The 27,661-nt window shown below is 45.8% G+C and overlaps 1 protein-coding gene and 1 pseudogene across 3 annotated transcripts in view; one reads left to right on the top strand and one right to left on the bottom strand.

The window, feature by feature from the left end:
• The window catches only part of KIF5C (kinesin family member 5C), a 157,365-nt gene that overhangs the window by 105,530 nt on the left and 24,174 nt on the right, over window positions 1-27,661 (bottom strand). For all 3 annotated transcript variants that reach the window (XM_045782189.2, XM_045782198.2, XM_087860631.1), the window contains exon 2: window positions 1,670-1,760. In XM_045782189.2, coding sequence (XP_045638145.1) covers window positions 1,670-1,760 — 91 coding nt within the window. The remainder of the gene's footprint in view (window positions 1-1,669; window positions 1,761-27,661) is intronic.
• Window positions 7,352-7,662, top strand: LOC123783136 (large ribosomal subunit protein eL36 pseudogene; annotated as a pseudogene).

The raw sequence follows: 27,661 nt of genomic DNA, 5'->3' as shown, positions 1-27,661 counted from the left end.
CCAAGGACTGCCTATTTCTGACATTTCATACTACAGAAAAACCCAAACACTGAAAGAGACCCAACTTCTCTAGTAATGAAGACTGAAAGATTGGGATTGTTAATCACAGGATTTTTTAAAAATGGAGTGCATCCATCTCTAATTACAACATCAACTTAGAGATGTATTTAAATGGACCTCATGCTTAGCACAGCACGTGGTAAATACTATTTGATTCTGATAATGAAAGGGGAGAGAAAAAGAGCGAAATTATGGCTTACATGTGATTAATCTTACTTTAATAAAAATAAGGAAGAGTCTGCTAATGGAGAGGAAGGAGGGCTGTCTAGGAGCACACCAGAACAACACACTCCAGGGAGAGAAAGAGAAAGAGAAAACATTTTTAGACAGGAAGAGATACAAAAGCATAGAAGCAGAGAGAAGACAAACATTACCACCAGATACAGGCCCACAGTATGATTCAAGAAGAGCCCAAATTCAGACATGTTTTTTCTCTTCTGTTTTCTGTAATAATCTAACTGTGAAGACCTTCCAACGTAATTGATGTCTGCAACAGGAATGTGAATAACCATACACCTCAGTGAGGAACGTTACATACTGACTAAGTCTCCCATGCAGGTGTCCGGGGTCAGAACTAACGTAACAGATGCACCCAGGGCTGGCTTTTATGAATTTCATATAGTTAGGCAGTCAGCTCGGCTTCCAAAAACAAGCACATCTTGCATGACAAGGTGCTTTTTGAATTCTGTTTTTGCTTTTTTGCTCCTTAAACCTAGAGCTACCTGTAAAGGTGGCAATATCGGGACATTTGAAAGCACAGCTGCCATAGCGTTCAGAGTTGAAGGTTAAGATTTGAAGATGAAAAACAAAGTAGCAGGAGATGCCCCTCGGCTCTGTCCAGATGGCGGGCTCCCCCAAGGCAAGCTCCAGCCTGCCCCTGATTTGAAAGGGCAAGGTAGAGCAGTGTGTAAATTGCTTCATCTCCCTGCTGTTATTTTGACACAAATCCTGCAGGGCCAAGGCCAGTCCCAGAGAAAAGGACTGATGTCTAAGACAATTTTAGGCTTCAGGCTATCTATTTGGAGGAACAAGTGTTGGTATCTGGGTGGAAAGGTTGAAAGTGGGTTGGATGAAAGTACATTTAAGGAATGCTGAGTGGGAAGAACAGCTCAATAAGCAGAAGGTAATGTGATTTTATGACGCTGTAGAAAATGCCTTGATGCCCAAGAATTTTCCACGTGTAAGGCTTCTCCCTGAAGAGATGGATGTACAAAATACATCAGCCAAAAATATACAACTGGAGATTCAGAAATATATATATTTCTGTCTCCTTCAAAGTAAAACGGAGGCCTTATACACTACAGCAGTATTTTAAAACCATACAGAAATAGTGTGACCATAGCTTTTAAGCTTCAAGGTGGCAGAATAATTCTGCCAAAAAGGTGGCCGAAGAAATAAAGAAATTTCCTTGGCAAGGAGGTATAGAGAGGTTCGAGAACTTGCCTGACATCATAACATATCAGGGCCAGAGCACCAGCTATAATTCAGTGTTTCCAATTAGCAGGCCTCTGCTTATAGTCAAGGCACATTGATTCCTAGGCTGCAAATATCACTTAATGTTTTCAATTACTCTGAAAGGCCCAGGAGGAAATAAAGAAATAGCACTTACCTTTGACAATTTGCTTTGCACACGCGTTGTAAACCTGCTCCTGGGTGGTGCTGGGAGGCAGCACTCTATCGAAGACATATGGCTTCCCTTGCTAAAAAAGACGAAAGGGAAGGGCGGTGAAAACACATTAGAAGTTTAGGAATAAAAAGCACTAAAGCAGTTAGACTACAGGCACTAAATCACAAACCCTATCCTTGAAGGCAGCTCCACACCAAGACTAGAGAATTATTACAGTGTGAACCCACACGTACGATGGGCATATGTGTTTTACATGCTGAGAATCTGAGAAAGGAAAAAAAAAAAGGGTTGTTTTGTTTTGTTTTTACTTGAAACACTTTTTCTGATGAAAAGTAGGCTGAGGCTTCATTCATTCATTTATTTTTTGAGAGCTTCTTCTGAACCAGGAACTAGACTAGAGGCTAACCAAATCAGAAACCAGTCTGGCCCATAAAGCATTCAATCAAGAGTGGCAGGGAAATACAAAATGCCCAGGTACAAAATAATGGGACAGAGGGATGACAGAGAGAGCAAAGCAGCCTCCCTGAGGAAATGCCAGTTCAGAGGATCTGTAAAGGATCAGAAAGACTGAGGCAAGTGAAGAGCCATGGAAGAACGCAGCAGACAGAGCGGAGGGTGGAGCACGCGGGAAGGGGTCTGGAGTGTTCGAGTAACTGGGGGCCGGCACAGCAGGAGGTGAAGAAGGAAATCAGGAGCCAGTTAATGCAGGGCACTGATAGCCAAGATACTGTGCTTGGATTTTATTTGATGGGAAGCTGACATGATCAAATTGAAGAAGCTGCTCTTAAGAGCAAGATATTATTGCTTTGTATCCCAAAGAATTCTAGTGTTTTCTTCACATCTATAAGTGATGCCTAACTGGGTGGAGGCTTCCAAGCCACAGAGGGCCCTTCTGTATAATAAATCAAGTGATTTCCCCAGGTGCAGGATCTTAGGGTTTGGTCTGACAGTGGGTCATGTGCCATTTGAGGGAGTAACTGTCAGAAGGGAAGGGGAGAAGCTCTGCCCTGCTCTCTATGAGCCCTGACCCCCAATCACTCGATGTTCACCAAGGAGTTATAGGGCATTTATATGTCCTGAGGACCACGGGGAGAACCCTCCACCTTGCCCCGTAACGGTACCTTCTCCCCACCAACACCACCCAGACAAGGGGTGGCCCTCCCGCTGCCCTTTCCCATAGCCTGATCCACCCAGGCAGCCCTTCATCTTCGTTTTCCCCAAGTGGTTAGAGGGGACGGCAGGAGAAGGGAAGGAAAGAGGAGAGCCCGGAGTCTCCTTCACCCCCACCCTGCACCAGGTCCTACACGTGGCTTAGACACCAGGAACGTTTACCCCAGGACAGTCCTGCCAATGCTTCAAAAAGATAACTCCTCATGAGGGACCCAAGGACAAGGCTTGTTACATCCCATAACCTTCACACAAAAGTACACAGCTGGGGGCGCCTGGGTGGCACAGTCGTTGAGCGTCTGCCTTTGGCTCAGGGCGTGATCCCAGCATTCTGGGATTGAGTCCCACACCGGGCTCCTCTGCTGGGAGCCTGCTTCTTCCTCTCCCACTCCCCCTGCTTGTGTTCCCTCTCTCGCTGGCTGTCTCTCTCTGTCAAATAAATAAATAAAATCTTTAAAAAAAAAAAAAGTACACAGCTGTCACACTGGCTTGGCGTTTTACTCATTCATGACTGTGGGTAGTGCTGCATATAGCTAAAGTCCTTTGCTTCAGGTGTTATGCTTGAGCTTTTAGTCTTTGAAAATGGGATTGAGCCAACCAGGTAAATGAGCTACTTCCAGTTTGGTCTTAGAAGAAATGGAGAATTTTGAAGTACCATAAAAAATTTTTTTAAGTAGGCTCCACGTCTAGCATGGAGCCCATCACAGGGCTTGAACTCACAACCCTGAGATCAAGACTTGAGCCAAAATCAAGAATTGGATGCTTAACTGAGCTACCCAAGGTACTCCGAAATTTTATTTCTATACAAAGCAGCAGAATCAGTCATTTTGTTACAATTATGGAAAGGGGTTATTTTCTGATGTTTTGTTCCCAGCAAGTTTCATTCCAGTAGTGAACCAAGTATTTGGTTGAAAAACCAAGAGAATATTCCTCACCAATATCTGTTGCCAACTATCAGCCTACTACATTCTTATTAGCTTTATCTGTTCATAAAATTAACTAAATGTCAGTAAGGTAAAAGGTCAGAATAAACATTTACGGAGTTTGCATAAGTATTTGTCATCCACTGAACTTTCTTAAAAGAAACTATAGCTTTGCTTAATTTCAAACAAATCCATTATTTCTCCAAACTTGATGAGAATCACCAAAATAAACCATCTTATTTCCAGAACAATCCTGCTTTGAGTTTTGGAGAAAATGCACTTACTACAGCAGGAAAAATGACCTATTAATTTGTGGTAAATTGTACAGAAAAAACAGAGGATTCCCAACTTTGCCCTTCGACTTAAAATGCTTGTTGGAGTACAATGTATGTTCCCTTGAAGAGAGGCAGAAAGCAAGAAATCTCTACTACTCATTTAAATAATATCATTTATCAAGTGACAGACATAATACAACAATTTTCCATAAGCTGTAGTTAACTCCCAAACAGAAACTGCCTTTGAGAAAAGATAAAATGTAGAAAATGACTTGTTTTGAGACTTCTCATCAGGACTGGCATATAAGGAAGTTAAAAACGTAAGGGTTTTTGTCTTTTCATACACTAAGTTGGCTATATAGGCTTTTATTCTAAGTGAACCTTCGACTCTTAAAATTCAAATTGAGAATCAAAATTTGGTTATGGATTATTCTCCAAGAATTGATTTGTGGCCTTGCTGTGCGAGCTACATATACAACTGCCATTTAACAACAACAACAACAACGTCAGTCTTTGCTGCTTTGGTAATGGTATGAAGAGCTCACAAACCCTGAGAGACTTCAGCAAACCCCCTCCCCTGGCCCCCAGGAGATGACAGTCTCCCTGTTTGTGATCCCGCTGTGGCTGAGGGTTTCCGCAGACTAGCACTGGGCCCAGCGTGCTCTGGCGGTCACTAAATGTGCAGCTACAGAATACATCTTTCAATTAACGTTTTAATAGGGGTGCGAAGTGCTAACACTTGAAACTGAAGGACGAGAGCACCAATTACTCCCGCAGACACTTTCCTTTCCAGGCACCTATTCAGCACACGGTTCTCCCATCTCTCTGGCTACTCTCTGTCCGAGTCTTTGCTGGTGTCTCTTCTAAACGATGGTGTATCCCAGACTCAGACACCTCAGCCTCCTCTCCGTCTACATTCTTGATCTTCACATAATTTAAATGAACACTTCAGACTTCAAATCTCATCCAAGCTCCAGATTCAGATACTCAATCACCCGCTGGACATTTCCACTTGGATTCCATTAGTCATCTAAAACTTAGCTGACCAAAAATGAATCATCAAGTGCTCCATATCTGAGTAAGAGACCAAAATCATCACATATGTCCCATAGATTCCATATTCCAAATATATCCCAAATTGATCATGTCTCATCATCCATACCACACAACCTTAGCTCAAGCCACCATGGTTTCTCATCTGGACAACAGCTACAGTCTCCTCACTGGTCTTCTTGACACCATTCTTGCTCCTAACAATCCAAATTCCAGTTAGCAGGCAGAGTGAGCTTTCTAGAACTATAAATCAGATGACATTAAATCCTCCCTTAAAAACCTCCAGTGGCTTCTGTTAGACCAGACCCTCTTCACCCCCACCCCCCTGCATTCTCCTCCGTCTCACTACAGTAACCCGCTGCACTTCTTCACTCCTCCGTGCACTCCATGGCTTGGGGCCTTTGCTCTTCACTTCCTTCCCAGAACCTCAGATTCTCTCACTGCAGATCTTCATTTGGCTCACCAGACATCTTCATTTGGCTGTCTCTTTATCACTCTTCAGATGTCAACTCCTATTTCTCCTCTTTCGAGGGCTTCCATGCTTCCATCTAAAGCAGCGCCACCCCCATCCTGGCATCACTCTCCATCACATTACCCTATTCAGTTTGCTCCATAGCAATTAGCGTGTGACCTATTCTCAACCAATCAAAAGGACCACCACAATTAAAGCATTTAAGCAGCTAAGACAGAAGCCGTATAAATCCCAAGAGCTCACTGCATGTAGGCAAACCTGCTGCAGTTTATGAAAGGAATCTGGATGGGACACGCACACTCCGTACACACTACAACTGGAAACAGCTTTGCCACAAAAGCCTCTACAGAGAGCAGCTAATGGCATAGCAGCAGTCTAACTAAATAACTTACCAGGATCACATGCAAAAAATAACAGCAGAGGGCTCTTACATTTTTATAGTTAAAATTAAAAAAAAAAAAATCAAACCACTTCCTATCAAGTTGTTGAGAGCAAAGTGTCCGTGAACCATATGGCCTGCCTCTTAATTCATTTGACCCATTACCCAACAACTGTTCCCCAGCCTGGAAGGAATATTACTCTGTGAGATGGAGGAAAGCAAAAGACCCACTTCAACATTTAGAAGATGGGCACCAGGAGGGATGTTAAGGAAACTGAAATTAATTGCCCAAGAAGAGGTCATGGAGAAGTAATCTAATAATAATCTCTAAGACCAACCAAGGGTTGGGACCAAAGGTGCCCAATGATTTGAATGATTTTTCTCTATCGTAACTAAGAAAGAAAGAAACAGGGAGGGGAGCCTGGGTGGCTCAGTCATTAAGCGTCTGCCTTTGGCTCAGGTCATGATTCCAGAGTCCTGGGATCGAGCCCCACATCAGGCTCCTCCGCTGGGAGCCTGCTTCTTCCTCTCCCACTCCCCCTGCCTGTGTTCCCTCTCTCACTGGCTGTCTCTCTGTCAAATAAATAAATAAAATCTTAAGAAAGAAAAGAAAGAAAGAAAAGAAAAGAAAAGAAAAGAAAAGAAAAGAAAAGAAAAGAAAAGAAAGAGACAGGGAAAAAAAACCCTTAAATTTCCACAGCAAGATTTAAACTCGCTCTGTGGAATTATCTTTAGACACTGAGGAGTATTAGGAAAAGGAACGGATTTCTGAGAACAATCTTCAAGTCTCTGTGCCAGGTGTTCATGTGACTTCCTTCCTGAAAGTACAAGAGATGACAAATTCTTTCAGCCTCTGCTGGCCACCTTCTCAGGGCTGTCTACCCGCACCATCACCAAACACGACCCAAACCCTTTTCTTCTGTTTCATCTCATTTCATTTTCACAGTAGCTCCATGAGGTAGATGTTACTATTCCCATGCCACAGACTGGAAAACTGAGGCCCTTTGGGGAAATAACTTTAAGTCTCTGATTTCAAGTGTTCTTCCTTCACACCATGCTGTTTTCCTAAGCAGCTTATGATGTACTGGAAAAGTAGGAGACACACAAACAGCAGATGCTTAGGACTCATATGATAGACTGAAGCGAGGTAATTCACAAGGTAACAAAAGTCAGAGACCCGTACTGTAGCCTAGAGAAGTCAAGAAAGTGTTGACCATGAAGGTGGGACTGACATGGAACCACAGAGGAAAGAAGCGCATAAGACCAGGGAAGAAGGGTTAGACTGGCGAGAAAAACGGTGGGCATGCACGTGGCAAGCCTTACTGGCAACAGAAGAAATTAAAAACAGGCAAAAGCCTTACGCCACAGGAGCCAGGAGGAGCAGCAGCCATCGCTCTGTACTACGCTATGGCCATGGGTCTGAGCAAGGGCCACAAGGTGACCGAGACTGTGAATGTGCCAAGGCCGAGCCACTGCCACGGGCGCCTCACCAAGCACACAAAATTCACGCGAGACGTAATCTGAGAGGTGTGTGGCTTTGCCCAATACAAGCGGTGTGCCATGGCGCTGCTCAAGGTCTCCAAGGACAAGTGCACCCTCAAGTTCATCAAGAAGAGGGTGGGGACACACATCTATGCCAAGAGGAAGAGAGAGGAGCGGGACAACGTCCTGCTGCCGTGAGGAAAGCAGCGGCCACGAAGGACTGAATCCCTCCCCTCTGTATGACATAAGCCTTTTGTGGAACTTGGGGCTTTTGTGCTGGTCTTGGGAAGGAGTAGAGACCCGCCAACATCTTCCTGGGGCACAGTGGTGAGGGACACGGTGGTGCACACTGGACAGCCAAGCAGCCAAGCAGCCAAGCAGCCAAGCAGTACTGGACACAGTTTTCAATCGTAATCAAATAGTTCATGTATGCCAGGAAAGAAAAAACCAACAGGCAAAGGCCAATCAGAGCCTAGGAAAAGGCATGTGTGAGCAAGTGTAAGACTTGGCTATGAAAAGTTGGAAGTTATTAAGAATAATTCTAGAATGTTTCAGAGCCTAAAAATCCTTCAAGGTCAGCCCGACCCACAAACTTAAGGTCAGGAGAGGGTAGATGGCTTGCAGAAAGTCACCCAGCCAATTAGGTAGGTAGCAGACCTGTGTCCCGAATTCAGACCTCCTGGCTCCCTATCTAGTGTTCTAAAAGTTCTGGCTTTAGAATCAGTTGTTCTCTCTGAACATCAAGGAAACAACAAGCACGAGCTTCTGGAGCTTTGTTTTTCCTGCTTTCCTCCTAATCAGTTCTAAATTATTTTCAAATACACAGTTGATCAGTTCGCTGAACGAGGAGTCATTGCAATGAGAACTGGGACAGTAGAACAAGGGAATGAGGATCTTGGCCTCTCGGAGTTAGTACTGACCCTACAGTCAGCCCTTCCAGCCTTCTCTCAATGTGCAACTCCCATCGCCACGAGCCCTCGTCTCCACAAGCCCTCACCGGCGATGACGAACTGCTCGAACCTCCACTGGCTCCAATTGTTAAAACGTTGTATCCTTATATTGATTTAAATCGGCCTCCCTGAAGTATTAGACCTGGCACCGCCCTCCAGAACAAGACAGACCAAGGCCCAAGAGACCTGCCTATGTCAACAGCACAGCTATGTTTCATTTTGGGAGCTGTGTTCATTGTCTAAATCTCTTTTCTCTCATCTCAGAGGGAAAGAGAAAGACAGATGTGCTTCCTTCCTAAAAGTTGTGTGGATTTGTCCTGACTTGAAGGACTCCATAGGTGCCCAAGGTTAAGACATCACTAAAACATTGTATTAGTTTGCACAAGGAGAAATTAAATAAACTCACAGACTCTGAAGGGCTTTGGTAACAACCTGAAAGAATGTTTCCAAAACATCACCTAAGAAGCAGGAAGTCCTTGGGTTAATGTTGATACTCATTTTTTATCAACACAAATATCGTGCCTAAACAAGTTTTGTTTTGTGTTACTTATTGAAATATTATTCACCTGCCATAAAATTCACCCCTTTAATAAAAGGGTACATTCGGCTGTTGCTGGAATCTTTACCAGATTGGACAACCATCACCACTATCTAATTTCAGAACATTTTCATCACCCCGAAAAGAAACTCAGTACCCCTTAGCAGTCACTCCCCATCCTCCCAATCTACTTTGTCTTTACAGCTTTGCCTATTTTAGGCATTTCATATAAATAGAAGCATATAATATGTAGCTTTTGTGACTAACATTTTCTTTCACTTAGTATGTTTTTAAGGTCCATCCCTATTGTAGCTTTCACTTTCATGACTGAATAATATTCCATTGCATAGATTAACCACTTTTTATGTATCCATTCATCAGCAGGATGGACATTTGGGTTGTTTCCGCTTTTTGGCAATTATGGGCGCTGCTATGAACATTCATATACAAATTTTTATGTGCACATGTTTTCATTTCCCCTTTCATTTCATATACCCAGGAGTGGAATTTCTGGGTCATATAGTAACTCTATAGGAGTTAACTTTTTGAAGAATGTTTTCCAAAGCAGCTGCACCATTTTACATTCCCACCAGCAATGTATGAGGGTTCCAATTTCTCCATGTCCTTATTACTGTCTGTCTTCTTTATTATAACCATCCTAGTGAGTATGAAGTGGCATTTCTTTGTGATACTGATTTTCAGGAGAACTTGGTTTTGTTTGTTTTGAGGGAGAGAGAGTGGGAGGGAAGGAAGGAAGAGGGAGAGAGAGAGAATCTGAAGCAGGCTCCACGCCCAGTGCTGAGCCTGACGCGGGGCTCGATCTCACAACCCTGAGATCATGACCTGAGCCGAAATCAAGAGTTAGATGCTTAACCAACTAAGCCACCCAGGCAGCCCTCAGGAGTTTTTATAACTGACACTTAACGCATCATAAAATTCATTTCAACATATATTATGGATACAGAGATATTTCTAGGCATTATAAGACACTGTTGTACTGTTGTCGTAATATTTAGAAAGTGGTCCAGAGTGAGGGAATCATCTCATGGAAACCATAAATTATACAATGACCCAGGTGCTTTAAGAAAGAGAACAGTGGACGAGAAGGAAAGGATGTTTAAAGGGATTCATGGTAGGGTTTCTGTGCTCCTCACTCCCGTAGTTAATACTGAGTATTGTCCAGGAAGGCAGCATACCAATATGCGGTATAAATGAATTCACATAAACATGGGTATAGCTCCCATCTCTCTGAGGCTCAGTTTCCTCATCTGTAAAATGGAGACAATAAGATCCATAATTCAGGATTGTGAAAATTAGATATGTTCAGGCAAAAAATGTATCTATTGTAATGCCTGACATTCTAGACGATGCTTAAGTCATGGTCAGTGTTTTATAATAAAAAGTTTAGACCAATTTATACCAGGCCCTTATACTACACCCAACTCGGTGAGCAGTGACCCTTTAAAGGAAAGGCAATGTACCAGCTCAGACACTTGGCATCCTGATGCCCCCACAACACCCTAATGGAAATCACACCTCAGGCATCTCTAGGCCCCTAGGTCTGCAACTCATAAGCTCTGCTCCATGAGGTCTTTAATTTCTGATGGTCCTAGCAAAATTAACTCTGTTCCAAGGTTATCCTCTGTACTCTAAAAATAAAGAAAATGTTAATGTTCAGCCATAAATACTATTTAGGAAAGGTGAGGAGCTATGTCTTGGGCAGGTACTCATAGACTCGCCAGCTCTGCTCTTATAGCTTTGGAGCCTTCCAGAAACTGCTGTGATAACACTAACTGCACACATGGAGCAGACACACCCTCTCCATCTTCACCATTTCCAGGCAGGCTGGCCTGACCTCCAGCACCTGCACGCATCTCCTTGCCTGAGGGCTTCACGGGCTGCCCTCTCTGTCACCTGATCCAGGCCAGAAGGACAGACAGCCCAGGACCAACCCAGCAGCCTCATCCAATGACTGATCCAAGGGGGGGTAAATACTCCAGCTCCCTTGCCCCGAGGTGGAAATGGAGGGGAGACTGTGAGGCATGAATTTCAAACTGGCTCCAGAGCTCCCTGTTGGGCTGAAACCCCACTGCCCACGTTGGTAACTTGCATGAGGACACATACTGTATTGGTTTCCTGTACCTCCCTGCCTCATTTCTCCACTCTTCTTCAGTGTTTCTTCACCTCCCTGAGAAACTTGCACTTGAATCCTTGTCTCAGTGCCTGCTTCTGGGGAAGCCCAAAGTAAGACAAAATTCTAGACATTTTGCTCTTTCATTCAGGAGTTCCTAAGAGAGTCTGGATGTATTGAATCACTGTCAAATATGAAGCCATCACATTTGGTTGATACCCAGACAAGGTGGCGAATGGAAATTGAAACCCTTGTTAAAAGTCCACAGCTGTGGGGGCCTAGGACACTGCTGCAGATAAAAAGAGTGCCTTTTTCTCCATAAAAGGGAGCTGGTCTCTTGCCAAGTCTTGGGCGCATGCGGCCACATCTCCCCGGAGGATTACCAGTTTCCGACAGACACAAAGGAGCACTACAGGCTCATGAACGCCCTGGCCTAGCAGAGTGTCTTGTGCATAACGGTACTGGGTAGGTGCTCAGTAAAAGTCTGCTGCTGTTGGCGAATGCCTGCCAGACGAGCACCAAGGAGATTAGGGTGCTGAGACACCATGAAACAGAGCTGGGGGTGGGAGGGGAGAGGGAACCATTACTCACTGTATTTCTCCAGTGTGTCGGGTACTTTACTTGTTGCTGGCCATTCTCCTCCCCCACCTCCAAGATTTTAGCAGTCATGGAGTCACACGGTCTCTTTCTGTATCCCTTTACTCCTCTTTACCCCACCACCGACCTTCCCTTTTATCTGAGGCTGGGCTGCAAATTCCCAAAGCAGAAAAGAGCTCCACTGTGCACCACCCATACCTGGCAGTGACCATCCATGTTTTCCCAACACTGTTACATCTTGTCCCGGGTCCACGAATCTGCCCATGTACAAAGGTAGCTTCACAATGAAGAGTTCCATGCCCCCCCCCCCACCCGCCCTGCTCTGCTGCCCGCCCGCATCTATGCCGGGATGACTCTATGGCTGGGGATAGGAACACTAAGCCAGCGCCAGCCGCAGACATTCCCATCCCCCTCCCCACACTGGCTCTGTGCCCCAAGGAAGGCAGCTGGTGCCAGTTCCGGCCAAAGCCAAGGCTGCTCCCAGGAGAGGCGGTAATGAAACCGACGGAGCACCGATTGGCTTCTACTGAGTTGCCAAGGTGATGCCAACCACGTCTCAAGAATGAACAAAGGCAACACACGAGAATGAATCTTGTAAGCCTTCTTCCTGCAGGAAACCAGGCTCAAATTCTTTCTTTTCTGCCAAACGTCCCACTGCGTGGACACACAAGCACTGTCAGGACCACAGACAGCCATGAACAAAACATTCTGGGAAAGAGAACTGTCCAAGTAATAATGAAGAAACTCAGAATTATTGCCTGGCTAACAGGAAAAACGAAGACAAAAGTGTTACTTCTGTTCAAGAAATTAAAGGAATCCATGTTGCAGAAATAAGGTTCTTATTTATACGTGATTTTCATTTCATATCAAAATACGATGACCTTCCCCCCGTGTTCTCCATTTAACTGTTCTGTATCCTAATTTGTTAAGATGCAGGGATTAGTAGATTGAGTCGGGATCTGGTTCTAGTCCAGCACCTCGCCCCTCATATACTTTGTGACCTTAAACAATTTGCCTATTTTTCTGGGCCTCCCCCACTTTATAAAGTGAAAGACTGGATTTTTCCAGCTCTACCGTGCAAGAATAATGTTCTGAGATTTTTTCCCCATAAGAACGGCTTCAGTCTTGACCACATATCGCACAAGAGAAGGTAAACTTTAAACTGGCATGAGCTCAATGTTTTATATACTTAGGAGAAATGAGTAAAAATTGCTATTATAGTTTTTTCAGCAGATCTGGTTTTCTGCCAAGTCAAGTCTGAAAAAATGCAAACTTTCCTCACTAGAAAGAGGGTGTAAAGCTGTTCCACTGAAGGTAGAATGTAGGATTTATTTTGCCAAGTGAAAGATAGCAAAAAAAACTCTGAGCCCTCTTTCGGGGCCGCATTGTCCCCGGGGGCAGGTTCCTGGCACGGCCCTGTGCGATCCAAATTGCCGTGTTGCCAACCTCTCCCAGTTAGGCTGAGACGCACAGTGGCATCTCCATCGTGGAAGCCACATGGTGGCACAGGCAAAGTTTCTTCCCTTTGTTTAAAACGTGAAATATAAAACTTTTGCCCAGACTTTCACTTGGCTAGGTATGGTGCGTACAGAGGCTTCTGATAAACGTGCACTGCAAATATTTACTACAAATAGAACTAATCTTCTATTAATTTTTTTCACTCTTCAGAAACAGCTTCTAGAATTCTAATTTTCCCATGTATTGGACAGCAGTTTTGCTCTTATGGTATGTTCAGACCCCATGTCTCCATGTGTACTCATGATTTGACAGGCTGGGTGGGAATATTAGCTTCCGTTTCCGGGAATGGAGAATCAGGTCTCATGAGCATGTAGAAGGCAACAATTTGAGCTGAGAGTAGGATCCAGAATTTCTGGTTCCCAGCCAAGCCTTCTACCCATAACACCATATTGCATCTTGTCATTGATCCTCCAAGAACATATTTTAACTCTCAACCATAGATTCTCTAAGAATTCTGTGCATTTGGGTTTAAAACATGATGCAGTATAACCCAGAGTGCAAGGATGTGCTTTTACATATTATTAATAAAATAACTCCCATAAAACACAGGACAAAAAATGTTCCATAGAGTAGAATAATTACATTAGTGCCAATCAGCAACAGTCATCAAGTTCAGCGTAGCTATGTCACGATCAGTGTCTGAAGTGCCACCCCCAGTGGATGAGAGGGTGCCAGCACCATAGAAGGGCTGCTCATACAGACCCTACGGGCCTTTACCAGCCAGCTACCTCTAGGATGGATGGGCTGGAACTCGGGATACACAGACGCATGCATCCCCGTCCAATGAGCCTCTGTCCTCATCCAGGAGAACCAAATTTCGGTCAATAGAGGCAGAAGCAGACCACTCGACTGACAGATGAAGTACGTGGGGCACCAAAAAACAAGTCTTTTTTAAGATTTGTTGTTGTTGAATTCGGCCACAATTGTGTAATCGGAAAATCTAGAAAAAGCTTTTTTAAGTGTAGCTGACACAGAAGCTCTGTAACTTTTAAAAGATTTTAAATTTTACTCGGAGGACCGGGCACCATATTTTTTAGTGCTTAAAGTACTAGAAGGGCTGGATGGGCCAAACAAGGGAAGAGTGGAAGAGCAAAATCTCCCCACACTCTGCCTGGCCTGCCCCTCCTTCCTGACTTGACGTTCCACCCTGTGAACCCCGAATGGCTTAGACAACAAACGAGAATCGGGTCCAGAAGGCTGTCATCAGAAATAGCTCTTGTAGGGGGCCAGGAGCCCCACTTAGCTTATCAGATTCGTTAACTAAGAGAACCCAGATAAACCAATTGTTCATTTCTGAGTAGACAGTGAAGTGTGTGTGTGTGTGTCTGGTATGTGTGTTGGGGAGGGGGAGAGGAGTTCCCCGGGCCAAGCAGAGAAAATCAGGGTGGCGGGGAGATGGCAGCAAAGCCAAATGCCACCTCCTTCACAGCCAGGCTAGGATGGACCAGCAAAAGAATTGTTTAAACCGATTACTCCAAACAGCTATTGCTCAACTATGCAGGGTAATAACCGTTTCATAGGCACCCACACTCAGTTAGCTGAAGGGCTGCTTACTGGTACCTTCTCCCTTGAGAAGGGAACCCTGTGTTCATCAATTCTCACCCTGTTTCCTTTCAGTACCTCCCTCTTTATAAGCATGTTTTAGGAAAAGGAAGGAGCCTGTGTTTTCTTCATCTATGAATTTTGTCCTGTGTCCTCGCTCAGACTCTTGCCTCTCTCCACCTTGTCAAACTACCCGGAAGTCGGTCTTGTCCCTACTTCCTCACCCCTCCACCCCACATTCTGCCATCCGATTTTTGCCCTCATTCATTTTGCCCTCATTTTGCTTTCTTAAAGGGCTCCGCAGCCTCTTAATCATCAAATCTAAGACATTTGACAGCCCACAATGTTCTTAAAACGTAAAAACCAGCTGGAGCTACACACAAGCCCCACCTGCTGAAACTCTGATCTGCCGTCTCTCCGCGCTGCACACTCCGCTTACCCTCCTTCCTATTGACTCCTCCTCCTTCTCCTCTTGACACTAGTTCCCCTTGGCTGCCAACGTCAAATAAAGAACGACCAGCTCTCTTGGTGAGCCTCTTTTCTCCTTTGCAGCCTCCTCTTCTGTGCTCACCCCTATGGGAGAGCTCAAACACTCCTGTAGTTTCAGCCATAAGCTGTGTGCAGAAGATGCAATGCCCATCTCTAACTCTGAGCCCCAAAACCCTGTTACCAACTGTCTGATTAAAACCTCCAACTGGAGATCCCCACATACCCTAAACAATGTATGTTGAAGAGGGAGCTCGCTGCCTTCTTCCTCTTCCTCCTCTCCCAAGCCAACCACCTCTGTCTACCACTGTCCCCGGTCATCCAGGCTGAAAACCTCAAGCAACCTTGCCCACAGCTCTCCCTGACCACCATCACCCAGTCGCTGCCAGAGTCGTGGTTCATTTATTTGGTCTATCTCTTGCCTGGCATCTCAACTACCCTTATTACTTTTTGCCTAGACTTCTGCAAGAGCCTTGTAGGGGTCTGCTTATCTCTCCTACCTCTATTCTACATCCTTTGCCAAATCCATCTGGCTTTGACCCAATTCCTAAGGATGGCACTCAATCACTTGCTAAGATGCCCTACTGTACATACACCCTCAGATAGGGGCCTTCCACAGTGCGGGACCTACCAACACCCCCCAGACGAATCCTTCCCTACCCAACACTCCAGCAACGTGCCTGGAGGGACTTGATGCATCCACCTCCCTGCTCTAACTGTTCCCTCGAACTGGAATGGCATATTGATACCTTCACCTTGTTATCTGTCAAACGCTACCTGGTCTTTAAGACTCATGCCGAATGTTATCTCTCCCAAGATAAAGGTTTTTCTTGAGCCTCTCAAATAGATGTCAGTTTTCTCTCTCTTTCTCTCCTTCTCTGAACTTCTGTGGCTCTTTGATACTCTTCTAGGAGGACTCTGACACAAACTACTCGATATTATAGTCATCTGGAGGCAGCATGTTATGGAAAGAAAGTAGGATCCAGGGTCAGAGACTGAGGCACGAGAGGTATAATATATTCAAATGACTCTCCTGCCAGACTCTATGCTTTTCCTGGGTCACCACATAGATTTCTCACAACTACTCTCTAATGTAACTACTACTCTTTGCATTTTACTAGTGACAAGGTCAGGTTCAGAGAGGTCCCTGCCTTGCAAAGGGTCATGAAGTCCACATTACACTTGCTTCATGTGGTGGAGTGAGAACCAACTAATAAAAGGCATAGAAGGAGTGCATGTCTGCCTCAGTCAGTAGAGCATGCAGCTCTTGATCTCGGGGTTGTGAGTTCGAGCCCTATGCTGGGCATAAAGGTTACCTTAAAAAATAAAACAAGGTCTATAAATGCTATTCTTTTAAAATAAAAGGCATACAACAATCACTTTACAAATTGCAAAGTACTGTACATGGGTTTGTTATTAACATTATAACTTATCCTTTTAGTTATTTAATTTTTAGTTAGTTATTTATTTTTAGTTATTCAGTTATTTATTTATTTAGGACATGTTTTCTAATTTACCCATATTTGTATTCCCTACAGCATTTACGACAATTATTAAAAGTGCATAAAAAATAAAAATGCTTAACAGTTGTTTAATTAAATTGGATTCCTGGGGTTGCCTGGGTGGGTCAGTCAGTTAAGCATCTGCCTTCAGCTCAGGTCATGATCCCAGGATCCTGGGATCAAGTCCCGTATCGGGCTCCTTGCTTGGCAGGGAGCCTGCTTCTCCCTCTCCCTCTGTCTGCCACTCCCCCTGCTTGGGCCTATGCTCCCTTTCTGTAAAATAAATAAATAAAATCTTTAACAAACAAACAAATAAATAAATTGGATTCCTGATGCCATGACTTGAATTAATAGTATTTTGAAACCTCCCACTGCAAATGAAAGTTCCCATTTATTGAGAAGGTAGGTGCATGTGCCAGGCACAGACGACCTCTAATCTGCACAGCAATGCTAGAAGGCTTGTGTTATTGTCCCTGGTTTATATACAGGCAAGTAAGAAAACAGGAGAGCAAGGAACAGTCATATAACAAGCCGGAGAGGCAGGGGGATATGAGCTCAAAGCTCATGATTTCCTGCCATCCCACACTCCTGACCACAGAGGTCCAATTCGCCCAGATGCCCTCGCAGTCCAACAAGGTTTCTGCATCCGAGGTGACTCCTGTTCCTTGCGAGCCCAGAAACATCACCGTCTTTCTTACACGTGCGAGCACTGAGAGCTCCCTCTCAGATTCTACTCAGTACCAGCAAGCTCTCAGCACTCTCCTCCCCACAGCTGCGCATATTTCATATAACCTTAAGGTTTCTGTTTGAATGCCAGTTAGTTAATGCACAGTGTTACATTAGTTTCAGGTGTGCAATATAGTGACTCGACAATTCTGTGCAAGGCTCAGTGCTCATCGCGGTAAGTGTACTCTATATTCTCACAGATGTAGAGCTTCTCTTCTCACTGCTTTATTCAGTGCATATCAACAGAGCCCCTCATGTGCCAGGCTTTGCTCCAGATGCTGGGGACACAGCAGTGCTGAGACACGGGGTCCCATTTCTGTGGAGCTGTCATGTTAATGGAGTGGGAGGAGACAGGTGGTAAGCAACCAGATCATAATAAAGATCACTTCCTGCTAGTGTTGTGATGTGATGGAAATGAAGGGGGTCAGGGAGGAGGGTTCTGGGCCCACAAGAGCAGAGCACATGCTTGGAGTTCTCCCAGCCACTGGAAGAGTGAGGGGCAGAGTGCTCCAGTCAGAGGCAACCCAAAAAGGGCCGTCTTGAGCTAGGAAGCACTCGGTATGTTGGAAAGTGGGCTGGTGTATCTGGAGACAGCAAGGAGCAAGGCGTATGAGTGACAGAGGAAGAGCCAGGCGGAGGCCTCATGCTAGGAAGCCCTGTTGTACATCCTATAATACACTTTAAAGCAAAGGAATGGCCAATCCGGCTTCTATTTCTAAAGTAGTACCCTGGCTGCTCCGTGAGGACTTGGTGTTTGGAGAGGGAATGGGAACACAAACAGGGAGGCCACCTAGGAGGTCATCTAGAAGCCCAGAAAGACAAGGGGCAGCCTGGACTAAGGAACAGGCAATGCAGATGGAAAGAGAGGGTGGATCTGAGGTAGAGTTGGGAGGTGGGCCCACGCCACAGATAGAGATGACAAAGAAGCACACGATGAAACCCCGCAAACGTCCGTGGGTCTCGTACGCTGATCTCCACGCCAGAGTCACACACTACTTCAGTACTGCTTACTGAAGTCAACCCAACAAGGCTGACCGAGCCAGAAAGACCTATTTATCTTTATTCTCAACACACTCTTCAGAGATTGCCTCTCCTCTGACCTCCAAGGTAAGGTAGGCCAACTGTGGAGTCAGCAGAGTAGTCCAGAAATCAAGGCAAAGAGAGAGCCCAAGGTACCGAGTAGCTCATGCCCATATTTTTCATCCCCATAACAATCCTGTGGAAATGGTGCCAAAACCCCCACATCACAGGGACAACAGCTTCCCTAACATCACTCAATTGGTAGGTGACAGATCCACAATGGAGCCCAGATCTGTCTGACCTCAGTGTCCATGTCCTTCAACCACACCATGTATGAAATCAAGAGACTTCACTGCACAGACAATGAACTTCGCGATGGCTGGGGTGACCAGGAGTTGATAACACCCACTCCTGAAACTACTCAGGGTTCTGCTCATTAACTATAGTTCCTCTCACTTTTTTCAAAATTTTCTAGGCAAAAACACTTTCATTTCTTTACCATATAATTATTGGTGGTCCCTTGTGTCAGGCAACCTGCTAGATCCCAGAAAGCCAAGAATGAGGACACACTCCCTAAGCACCAAAGAGTCCAGAGTCTGACTGGGGAGGCAAAGAAGCAGCAAAGAAAGGTGACCTTTCATTCCTTGGTCTTTTAAAGCTCTATAAAGGCTAGGGTTAAACTGACACTAGAAATCTGGCTGATATTTTCAGGGACGTCATTGCTTTTATGCCACACTGGCCTCATTATGTAGATAACTTCACAGATTCATTCCATTTTATTATTCTGTAAGAGAACTAATAAAAAAAATGTGTCAACCTAAAAAATGCAAAGTCTCAGGAAAAGTAACTCTTTTCTATTTAAAGCAGCCTTCAGAATGTTAGCAGTGCTAGTCATGAGTGCCTCACTAGACAGTACGACCAATTCTAAGTGTAATGTGGGGAATGGTCACAAAAGAGAACACTGTCAGCGGCTGAAACCAGGTGTAGTGGGGAGTGCACTGCAGAAATTACCCCACAGAATCTTCAGACAACCCCATGGAGTAGATAATGTTAGGATACCCATTTCACTAAAGGTCATTAAATGACTAGTACGAGGTTACCCAGTGAATAAGTGTGGGATAAAACAAGGGCCCCAATTTTTTTTTTTTTAAGATTTACTTATTTATTTGAGAGAGAGAGAGAGAGCCAGGGGAGTAGCAGAGGGAGAGGGAGAGAAAGAATCCCAAGGAGACTCCCCGCTGAACGCAGAGCCCTACGTGGGCTCAGTCCCACAACCCAGAGATCCCAACCTGAGCCGAAATCAAAAATCGAATGCTCAACCGACTGAGCCACCCAAGCGCCCCAACAAGGACCCAAATTCTTAATGCCTGGTCTGTTCTGCTAAGGCCAGGGTGGTTCTTTAAGATGACTAAGGGGTTGGAAATAAGAAACAGGATTGACAGACCTAGCTTTGTTTTGTCTGAAGGAAAAGAATCTTGGAGGATGATTAATTAAAGCATATTCATGATATTTTTAAAATAAATTGAGACAGCTGCTCTCCATCTCCCCTGAGGACAGAAGAAAAAGCTTACACCCTCGGGCTGGCGGATGAAGATAAAGAATGAGATAAGGAATGTCCAGACAGTGGGATCTTGCTGGACCCTGGAGAGTTCTGGTGTCCCCTATAATTGTTTGCCGAACCACAAGTGCCTCCTCTTAACCCCACTCTTTCTTCAAGGGCCATTTCAAATCCCACCCACTGTAGTTTTTTTTTGCTTTTCTGGTTATTTTCTGTCTTTGAGAATTTGTCTTTTCCCCGATTGAGTGGCAACTCTCTGGAGGGAAGGAGCCAGGACGTATCCACCCCCTCCGTCTCCAGAGCAAAACGCATGTGCATAGTGATTCCACAAGTAACCATCTGAGCTGCCTTGAAAAGTCTAATTTTCAGCCTGGTAAACACTAGAATGCTTTTCCGGATCAATTCCATGTCTGTGACCGTGGGCAATGCTGAAATAAAAGAAAAGCCAGGCCAGCCAAAACTTTTCATGTAAATGGCAGAAGCAGCAACTAAGTAGGTTGCGAAGATCTGAGACAGAGGCAGGCCAAAAGACTTCAGTGTGGAGACCGGGAGGTTGATGGAGTCAGAGGCAGGCCAAAAGACTTCAGCGTGGAGATCGGGAGGTTGATGGAGTCAGAGGCAGGCCAAAAGACTTCGGCGTGGAGACCGGGAGGTTGATGGAGTCAGAGGCAGGCCAAAAGACTTCAGCGTGGAGACCGGGAGGTTGATGGAGTCAGAGGCAGGCCAAAAGACTTCGGCGTGGAGATCGGGAGGTCGATGGAGTCAGAGGCAGGCCAAAAGACTTCGGCGTGGAGACCGGGAGGTCGATGGAGTCAGAGGCAGGCCAAAAGACTTCGGTGTGAAGACCGGGAGGTTGATGGAGTCAGAGGCAGGCCAAAAGACTTCAGCGTGGAGACCGGGAGGTTGATGGAGTCAGAGGCAGGCCAAAAGACTTCAGCGTGGAGATCGGGAGGTTGATGGAGTCAGAGGCAGGCCAAAAGACTTCAGCGTGGAGACCGGGAGGTTGATGGAGTCAGAGGCAGGCCAAAAGACTTCAGTGTGGAGACCGGGAGGTTGATGGAGTCAGAGGCAGGCCAAAAGACTTCAGCGTGGAGACCGGGAGGTTGATGGAGTCAGAGGCAGGCCAAAAGACTTCAGCGTGGAGACCGGGAGGTTGATGGAGTCAGAGGCAGGCCAAAAGACTTCGGTGTGAAGACCGGGAGGTTGATGGAGTCAGAGGCAGGCCAAAAGACTTCAGTGTGGAGACCGGGAGGTTGATGGAGTCAGAGGCAGGCCAAAAGACTTCAGTGTGGAGACCGGGAGGTCGATGGAGTCAGAGGCAGGCCAAAAGACTTCAGCGTGGAGATCGGGAGGTTGATGGAGTCAGAGGCAGGCCAAAAGACTTCAGTGTGGAGACCGGGAGGTTGATGGAGTCAGAGGCAGGCCAAAAGACTTCAGCGTGGAGATCGGGAGGTTGATGGAGTCAGAGGCAGGCCAAAAGACTTCAGCGTGGAGACCGGGAGGTTGATGGAGTCAGAGGCAGGCCAAAAGACTTCAGTGTGGAGACCGGGAGGTTGATGGAGTCAGAGGCAGGCCAAAAGACTTCAGCGTGGAGACCGGGAGGTTGATGGAGTCAGAGGCAGGCCAAAAGACTTCGGTGTGAAGACCGGGAGGTTGATGGAGTCAGAGGCAGGCCAAAAGACTTCAGCGTGGAGACCGGGAGGTTGATGGAGTCAGAGGCAGGCCAAAAGACTTCAGCGTGGAGACCGGGAGGTTGATGGAGTCAGAGGCAGGCCAAAAGACTTCGGTGTGAAGACCGGGAGGTTGATGGAGTCAGAGGCAGGCCAAAAGACTTCGGTGTGAAGACCGGGAGGTTGATGGAGTCAGAGGCAGGCCAAAAGACTTCGGTGTGAAGACCGGGAGGTTGATGGAGTCAGAGGCAGGCCAAAAGACTTCGGTGTGGAGACCGGGCGGTTGATGTGCAGCTGAGTCTGATGACAGGAAATTACCTTTACCTTAAGAGAGACTGCAGAGTGGCTCCAGCCGCATACACAGTCCAGGTCTCTAACCATTCACCACCTCTGAGCCACACGGTACGATGTGAAGGACAGGGCTCTCTACACCGGCCTCCTCACCTGCCTCCTTCAGGGCCGCCCGAGCCACGAAAGCCAGCTGCACATCTGTCAGCTCCTCACTTTCCCCTCCCCCACCTTCCACTGGTGCCCACAGGCCGGGATATGAGGTCAGGAAGCTCTAGGTTTAGGGCCACACACAGAAAAGGACTTTCCTTTTCTCCCTAGATTAGAGGGTTCCGAAGGACTTACGGCCCCAATGGCCACTGTGTTCCCACATGCTCCATGATCTGACTTAGCCAGGGACACAAACACACGGGCACAGCCATCAGACAAGAAGAGACCTCAGCCCTCTAGGTTAATGGGCAAAGCTTGGGGTCCAGTCGTCGTCTGGTGAGCTGGGCCCTTGCCGTGACCACAGCTGCACATGTGGGCACGTGAGCACCTCCTGTGTCTGAAGCCCAAGGCCTTCACGACAGACAGCCAGTGCCTTCGCTGAAGCAGCCCAGCCTGTCCCTCACAGGCCATCTCTTTGGGGGAAGGTAGTCTCTGTGACACCAGTGGAGGAGACCTCCCGCTTCCCCCTGAAGGCCAATAAGCCCCTCTTCAGGGCACAACTCTCTCTACTGGGCTTCCTTATTAAAGGAGCCTCACTAGACAGCACCAAGGGCCTCCAACAGGTGGCTTTCCTCTAATTCCCCTTCCGTGGGTCTGAGAGCCGCTGCTACTTCATTGTCCTTCCCCGTTCCCAGCAATGTCACACTGAGAGCTCCCCCGCCCTGCAGTAAGGCAGGTTGGTTCTGAGCACCCCCTCCCCAGGACTTGCAGAAGATCAATGAGCCAGTGTTTGCTTTGATCCCCTTGGTCTCCACCTTCACAGCCATTTGCTTCCCTCCAGGCACTAGGACTTGCTCTCTTCCCTTCTTTTCTGCTGAATTATTTAAACATCAAGAACTAGATAAAATTTACTTGCAGCATCGACTGGTGGGAGAAGAGGTGATGTCCTGCTGTCTCCTCCGTCCTCGCTCCTTCCTCTTTGTTCTCGCTCCCCTCCATCCGAGGACAGCCCGGACCTTGGCTCCATCTATCTTGCTCACACACGCCTTTGCCAATTCCTCCTCCGTTAGCTAAAAACATGTGCACAGTTTTGCTATTCTAAAAAACAAAAAAACCTCCCATCCACCTTGTTTCTACTTCAACTACGCACCAGGGTTCTCAGGGAAAAAGTAGAATAAAGTCCCTGCTTCCTTCCCCGGACTCGTTCCTTTTGCTAAACTGGTGGCAGCAAAGACCCCACAGCGGTCCCATCAGCAATGCCAATAGCTCCCCCTCACCCCCCGCGGGCCCCGTCACTGCACTGCCCTCCTGCAACATTCGCCCTCCTGCCTGTCTCCCCCTTTCTGTGAGGCTCAGTCTGGCAGCTCTGCCTTCTCCTGGAGCCTTCTGACGTCTCTCCTGCTCTTCTTTCTGAACGCTGGTCTTCCCTAGGGAAAAGCTTCTTCTGTTCCCCTTCCCTCTCTCAACCACTGCGTCCCAACTCAGAGATTTCTGTGCTATCATCACAATTTTTGCCATCACCCTCGACCGTCCACAAACTCTTGCCTTAGCATTTTTCTTTAAGTCAATTCATTTTTCCTGAAGTATACTTCCAATGAAACTTCTGTATTACTATGATCAGTGAAAGGTTAGCATCACATGCTCTAAGAGAAGGCACTAAAAATAAATACAATGAAAACAAAGCAATATGAATGAATTCTAGCTAGATACCATTGCCTGCCAAGGGCTCCAAACTTAAGACCTGTTCTTTCCTTTTGTTAAAAGGGAAATTCCAAAGAATTAGAGATTAAAGACTAGCACCAAACGGAGGCTTTCTCTGTGACAGAATAAGGCCTGAAAGGGAATAAAAAGGAAATAACTTGTCACTATGCAATTCAATGTCACCTAAGGCCATGTTTGTGTGCTGCCTAAAATTATCAACAACCAAGAGAATTTCCCAACTAAATACTAGGATTAGTTCTTACTCCTCCATGGTTCTCCTCACGTGACTCACAGTTATGACTTCTTCAATGGTTGACCATATTTCTTAGCTCCACTCTACCTATCCTTAGAAGATGAGATCGTAGACATTCAGTTGAAACCAGGTAGACAAAAAACACCTGAAATGTCAGAATTAGTATAGAACAGCAGCAATTCATGGAGGCTAAAGCTCAGATCCACCCTGGCTAGGGCTGCCCATCAGAGCTTGAGCCTGGAATGTGTCCAGAAGCTGCCCATCATTGACATCTAAACCATCAGTAATAGACAAAATGACAGCCAATGTTTGAGAAGTTTACAGGCCAAATGCTGCACTAGACACCTCGTATACATGGCCTGCGATCTTCACAATACCCTCACGAGGCTGAGGCCACTATGATTTCCAATGTGAGGAGACCAACGTTGAGAGCAGTTAAGGAGCAGCCCGGGGATTTCCAGTAAGCATCCAGGGTCTGTACCAAGTGTGTCTGAGTCCAGAGCCCGTGCTCTTAACTCTACTGTGCCCTCAACGCTGAGAACAAAAAGCAATTTTAAGCCTCACATACCTCAAAATAATAGCCTGCTGCTCTTAAGCACAATTAAGACAATGGGTTGACACAACAGGAAAACCATTCAATATGTAATTAAACATAATTACTAGTGTCCTCTAATTGTTTGGGAAAATAAGTTCCTCCCCCTTGACAAGCTATAATTCTGGTGTGTGCTGAGAGCCTGTTCAAGTCTTTGCTTCAATCTGTGCATCCCTGGCACATGCATAGAGTATTGTTCAAATTTCATGGAGGGGACTAGATAGGCCGTTTAAAGATATTTTCAGTATGTAACTTAGAGTCAAATAAGCTAGGACTCAGAAGGATCTTAACCATCCTGCCCAACCCTTCATTTGGAGAAATCGGGGCCCAGAGAAGGAACTTCCCAACAACATGCAAGTCTCTGCCTTTTACTCAAGGGCTCAGTGAACCTCACTGATTAGACAGGTTTAAGGTCAGCCTGCCAAAAGCTGAAAACCTGGCTTTACCACTTAGCAGCTGTGTGACCTTGGGCAAGATACTTAACCTCTCTGAGCTTGAGCTGTGAAGATATCATAGTAACCACTGCATAAGGTTTGTGAGAATTAAATCAGCTAATATATGTGAAGAGTTGGAACACTACCTAGATACATGGCGTCTGATCAATAGTTAGCCATTAAAACTGCTGCTTTAAACAGCAAGCCACCTTTGTATAACAGGCCTTGGAAACACTCCAGCGTACTCATCAGGGCTGCTAAGAATGATAATAAAGATGTGTTCTCATCTGCTCAGGAGCCATCAGAGGAGAGCTCTGACATCTACTGCACAGAGCTCAAACTATGAAGCAAAGGAGTTTAGCCAAGGTTCTTTTAAGGACGGAGAAAGCACAGAAATTAAACCTTAGTGTGCTCTATTGTGCTATTTAAACTCTGTAAAAATGGGGTGCCTGGGAGGCTCAGTCAGTTAAGCATCTGATTCTTGATTTCAGCTCAGGTCATAATCTCAGGGTCGTGAGATCAAGCCCCATGTCGGGCTCCACGCAGATCATGGAGCCTGCTTAAGATTCTCTGTCTCCTTCTGTCCCTCCCCACCGTGCTCTCTTGCTCTCTCTTAAATAAATAAATAAATAAATAAATAAATAAGCTCTGCAAAAATGGGCTGCAGTGCCAGTAGCCATGCTCTTGTGGGTAGACTTGTTTATTTAAATAATCATGTTTCCAGAAGAGCAAACTAAAGAATAAATAAATAAATAAAAGAAAAGAGCAACATAAGCAAATATTTATTCAGCATATTGGTTAAAAAGCACTAGGCACTGTATGAGATACAAAGAAATTTAGAGTAGGGTTATCTAAGGCAGGTCTGGCAGATATCTAGAACTATGCCCCACTTCTTTCTCACACCCCATGGCAGATACCACTAATGGATCACAGCACACTTGCCCACACGGCCCAAGGACAGCTCAAATATGGCCTTAACGTTCTCAACAAAGTCTTCTGAGAAGCCACTGCCAGTCTGTACGCACTGAGTTTTAGGGGATAACAGTATAAGCAGGCGACCCAAGATGAAGAAGGCATGGGACTGAAACTCAGCAGGGGCCAAGAATTATTTTTACTTAGGTTCTTTTGACATGACATTTGCATTTAAACAGCTAAGAATATAATACAAAATCATCTTGTGTGTGTTGCAAGGCAGAGAGTCAAAGCACTCAAGTGACAATACACATAAGCAATGTGAGATGCTCTTTTTGTAAGTCTCTTTGCCGGAATACACAAGCACTCTGAAACTATTCTTCATTCTCCCCAGACTCCCATAAAAAAATGCAGTATCGTATTCATTTGAAAGGTAAAAAATGTAAAGGGAAAAAGTAAGAAACGTGAAGGAACAGAATCTGCAAGGTACTTATTAAAGATGTCCTGCAGCTAGCAGCCGTCTCAGCCTCGCTCCTTGTAAGACCAGTCAGAGGAAAACCTGGGACTCAGAGAAATTAAAAAACCTGAGGAGGAAGAGGAATCCAAGAAGACGAGCAGTGTTTCTGCTGGCCTACCAACCATAAAAGGCATTGCCGCGTGTCCGCATATACAAAGGAGGCATTGAGATGAGGGGAAAGAGGGCCAGGATTTCTGTCCTGCACAATCCTGACTTTTAGAAAGATGTGGTGAGTTCAGTGAAGAGGTCACCGGCATGCACAGCCCACCCCCAAGACAGGCAAGACGTAACAGGCCCTACGTAATAATCCAAGTCAAAAATCTTGCTCACAAAATATCCCTTGCTTACATTTGTTCCAAGTATTCTAGTCTCTATAGAGGATGCTGACCCTTTAAGAAAAGGCTATAACTGAGGCCATGTCTCCTACAGACCACTATCCAGATGGCAAATGATGCTTCCTCTGAAGTACCAAAGAGATTGATGGAGCATGGAAGTGGCAAGCTGGGAGGGAAGGAGAGCCATGCTGGCTGACAGGAGCCCACTATGGGTGTGCCCAGCATGGGGGTGGCACGTCTGTCCGGGCTAGCTGCCAGAGCAGAGCTGAGTGGGGCTTGCTTGAAAACATTTAACTGATAGGAGCACCTGGGTGGCTCAGTCAGGTAAGCATCGGACTCTTGACTTCCGCTCAGGTCACGATATCAGGGTCATGAGAGGAGCCCCCTGTCAGGCTCCGTGCTGAGTGTGGAGTCTGCTTAAGATTCTCTCTTCTTCTCCCTCTGCCCCTCCCCCACCTCCCTGCTGGCTCATGCTCTCTCTCAAAACAAAACAACACAACACAAAACAAAAAACATTGAACTAGTAAATAACCTGCTATAAAGAATAATGAAATTGTGTATGTCTTAGCCTAAAACCTCCTTAGTGTTGTTTCAAAGTGTTTCCTGTTTATTTAATTTGTGAATAAGAGATAGGTTTACAATGGTTCAAACGCCAAAAATATGAGATATGTTTACAATGGTTCAAACACTGAGAAATCTCCCTCCCTGCCCTCCATTCCATTCCTCCCCAACTCATAGGCCAACCACTGCTATGGGTCTCTCACCTGTCTTTCCAGAGTGCTCTGTACATACAGAAGCAGACA

This window comes from Ursus americanus, chromosome 1 (assembly GCF_024610735.1).
Source record: "Ursus americanus isolate L20-20 chromosome 1, mUrsAme1.1.p, whole genome shotgun sequence".
In the NCBI taxonomy this organism is placed as follows: Eukaryota; Metazoa; Chordata; class Mammalia; order Carnivora; family Ursidae; genus Ursus; species Ursus americanus.
Note: the sequence above shows the minus strand (reverse complement) of the source record. Positions and strands in the feature narration are given on the sequence as shown.